This window comes from Pterocles gutturalis, unplaced genomic scaffold (genome assembly GCF_000699245.1).
Source record: "Pterocles gutturalis isolate BGI_N339 unplaced genomic scaffold, ASM69924v1 scaffold6344, whole genome shotgun sequence".
In the NCBI taxonomy this organism is placed as follows: Eukaryota; Metazoa; Chordata; class Aves; order Pterocliformes; family Pteroclidae; genus Pterocles; species Pterocles gutturalis.
The window spans coordinates 1-3,079 of NW_010135544.1; the positions used below are offsets into that span (position 1 = coordinate 1).

Here is a 3,079-nt window from a genome sequence, read left to right on the forward strand (position 1 = left end):
CAGCCCCGGGACATGGGGCCCTTTGCTGCTGGAGCTCACAGTTCAACATTCCCCCGAGTGCCCTGTCCGTGGCCCGGCCTGCGGGGGTCTGCTCCATGATGAAACTGCCCGTGCAGGCATCGGCGGGGGGGCTAAAAAAACCTCTGGACATTGGCACGTCCAACCGACCGGGAGCCAGGTAGGGGCTATTCGTGGTGCCAGGGGAGCTGGTGCTTCGCTCCGGCAGCCGGCACGGGTCTCATCCCATGAGAGAGGGTGTTGGCATCCGGAATTGCCCTGCAGCTTTTCCTCTCTGGGCTCTCTTTTCCCCAGGTTTGGCCCGCGCCAGATCCGCGCCGAGTCGGTGATGGTGAGGAGGTACAACGGCAGCACCGCGGCTGCGCCTTTCGACTCCCTGCGGGGCGCTGACATCGGGGACGTCAATGTCAACCTCTACAACCTGCCTGACAGCTGCCGCCTCATCCGAGAGTCCTTCCAGAAGATCGTGGCATCTGGCTGCGTGCCCCTCACCTTGGGTAAGGACCCCCTGGCTCCCTGCCGTGCCGCTGTGTCCCGGCTCCTCCAGCCTCCCTCTCCTCCTTCCCTCCTTCGGTCTGAACATGGTCGAAGGTGGGTCATGAATCTGTTCTCTGCACGGGGTGTTGTGCTTGATCGTGGGCTAAATGGGGAAATAATCAGTAAATTTACACACTCTCTGCTGAGATTACTGCTATTTGTGATGCCTCATGTGAAAAATGGGGAGAATGGATCAGCCAAAACAATGTTTCAGTGCACAGCCCCAAGTTCATCCACAAATCCCATCGGCAGCGTGCTTTTGGTGTCCTGTTGAGCCCGACCCAAAGCAAGAGCAGTTTTTGTCCCTCTGAAAAGCTTCAAGCTCCAGCAAGTACCCGGCAGTGTGCTGCTTTGCACGAGGAGTGATTTGGACGCGTGTTCAAATTTCCAGCTGTCACAGCTCGGTGTCGCTACATGAAGCCAGTGTATATAGTAACGTGGGGCAAATTATCCGTGACAGCGTCCTCAGGAGTGACTCACGGACCTATTTATAACCCCAGTTGGGGTCCTGTTCCGCGGGCTGCCCCTGCCAGCAGAGCTGTGCCTCTCTGGTCCTCCCATTTTTCCCAGGAAGGACGAGGAGAGAGGAAGCAACCTGTACCCGGGAGCCTCGAGTTTTGTTTTTTTTTTGTGAATGAAGCCCTGGAGTGTAAAAACAAGTGCAGGATAAAGGCAAGGTGGGAGAAATCAGCTGGGAACAAACGTAATGAGCGCTGCAGTGTGTCACAGCCACTTCCCTCTCCCGTTGCAGGCGGAGATCACACCATAACGTACCCCATCCTGCAGGCCCTGGCGGAAAAGTAAGTTTCTGACCTGGAGATGGAGAATAAGGAGCCTTGGGAAGGCTCCTGGTCCGCGGTGGAGGCAGAGCCATTGCTCATGGGATGGGGATTGATGTCACCCTGTCTCGACCAGGCACGGTCCCGTGGGGCTGGTGCACGTGGACGCTCACAGCGACACCGCAGACACAACCCTGGGGGAGAGGATCAGCCACGGGACCCCATTCCGGCGCTGCATGGAGGAAGGGCTGCTGGACCGCGGCCGTGTCATCCAGATTGGCATCCGAGGCTCCTCCTATGACCCGGATCCCAACAAGTACGGCCGGGACCAGGTAAGCTCAGCTGCAGGCACCCGCAGCTCTCTCTCCTTTAGCTTCATCAGGAAAATAAATGTCTCTTCCACATCTTGTCCCATGCCAGTGGCTTGGTGCACAGGACAAGGGCTTCCGGCACACTGAGCCGCGAGCTGAGCAGAGAATAAAAAAACGGAGGGGGGGAGCAGAGGGTGCTTCCAGGTGCACCTCTGCAGCTTGGCCCTGGGATGAGGATTTATCCCCCAGGCAGAAATCCCCAGCGGGCAGGGGATGCTCTGCTCTGCCACCTTGCTCCGAGTGGACACCTCTGTGTCTGTGTGCCCGCAGGGTTTCCGTGTGGTTCCGGCAGAAGAGTGCTGGTGGAAATCGCTGGTGCCGCTGATGGAGGAGGTGAGGAAGCAGATGGGGGACAGGCCGGTGTACATCAGTTTCGATATCGATGGAGTAGACCCCGCGTACGCCCCGGGCACTGGCACGCCAGAGATAGCTGGGCTCACACCTGCGCAGGTGAGGGGGACACGGCTTCATTTCCCTGTGGGAAGGGGACAGTTTTACTCTCATTAAAGGAGGTCGTGCTGCCAGCGTGGCAAAACCAAGGGTTGGGGAGGCCAGGAAGTATTTCATGGTGGTAACGGGGACAGGAAATGTTGAAACAATGTGATTTGGTCTGTGTAGGTTTGGTTTCCTGAGCTGCAAGAGGAGAAAGCAGAGCCCTGACCAGCCTGCTAGGTCAGATGTGTTTCTTGATCCCAAGCATGTTTTTTTTTCCTAGGCTTTGGAGATTATTCGTGGCTGCAAAGGACTGAACATAGTGGGCTGTGACCTTGTGGAAGTTGCACCCATGTACGATGTCTCTGGTGAGTCTAAAGATGGTCAGGAGCGAGATGGGCGCCTGGCAGAGGCAGCTGATGGCCCCAGGTGGAAGCGGTTGGGCGTTCATGGCTTGGTTTTTTCCCCCTTTTTGTCTTTTCTCAGGCAACACAGCTCTTCTGGGGGCAAACCTGCTGTTTGAGATGCTCTGCGTTCTGCCTGGAGTGAAGACAATGTGAGAGCAGCTCCTGCTTGCCCCGGGGGTAACACCGCTCCCACCTCAGCTGAGGCTTCCTGTGTCCCGTTCCTGTCTCGGTCACACCGAGCTTGGGCTTTGCAGTAAGGAATAAATGCCATTTACCGCTAGAAAAGGTAATTTTAAGCTGATGGGTTTGAACAGCCCATTTAACTGGTGTCTGTAGCTTTTCAGTTTTTCTGGGAAAGATGAGGCTAATGGTGCTTTGCCTCTGCTTTCCCAGCTGGAATCACTCACCTGGCTCACAGGAGCTCATGGTAAAACTGTCACTGGTAAAAGGTTCCTTCCAGTAAGATACAGGACAGGGAAAGGAGGGTAGCTGAAGAGGGGCTGGGGTTTGTTCTGAGAGTGGAGGGATATTGGAC

The 3,079-nt window shown here is 56.3% G+C and overlaps 1 protein-coding gene across 1 annotated transcript; it reads left to right on the plus strand.

Annotated features, from left to right (window-relative positions):
• Positions 1–32: 32 nt before the first annotated feature.
• AGMAT (agmatine ureohydrolase (agmatinase)) lies at positions 33–2,697 on the plus strand (the record flags this gene model as incomplete). Its single annotated transcript, XM_010081929.1, has 7 exons — positions 33–178; positions 313–515; positions 1,307–1,355; positions 1,471–1,666; positions 1,976–2,155; positions 2,421–2,505; positions 2,624–2,697. Coding segments are annotated over 7 exons (933 nt in total), but the record flags the coding sequence as incomplete, so codon positions are not given.
• Between the last annotated feature and the right edge of the window lie 382 nt (positions 2,698–3,079).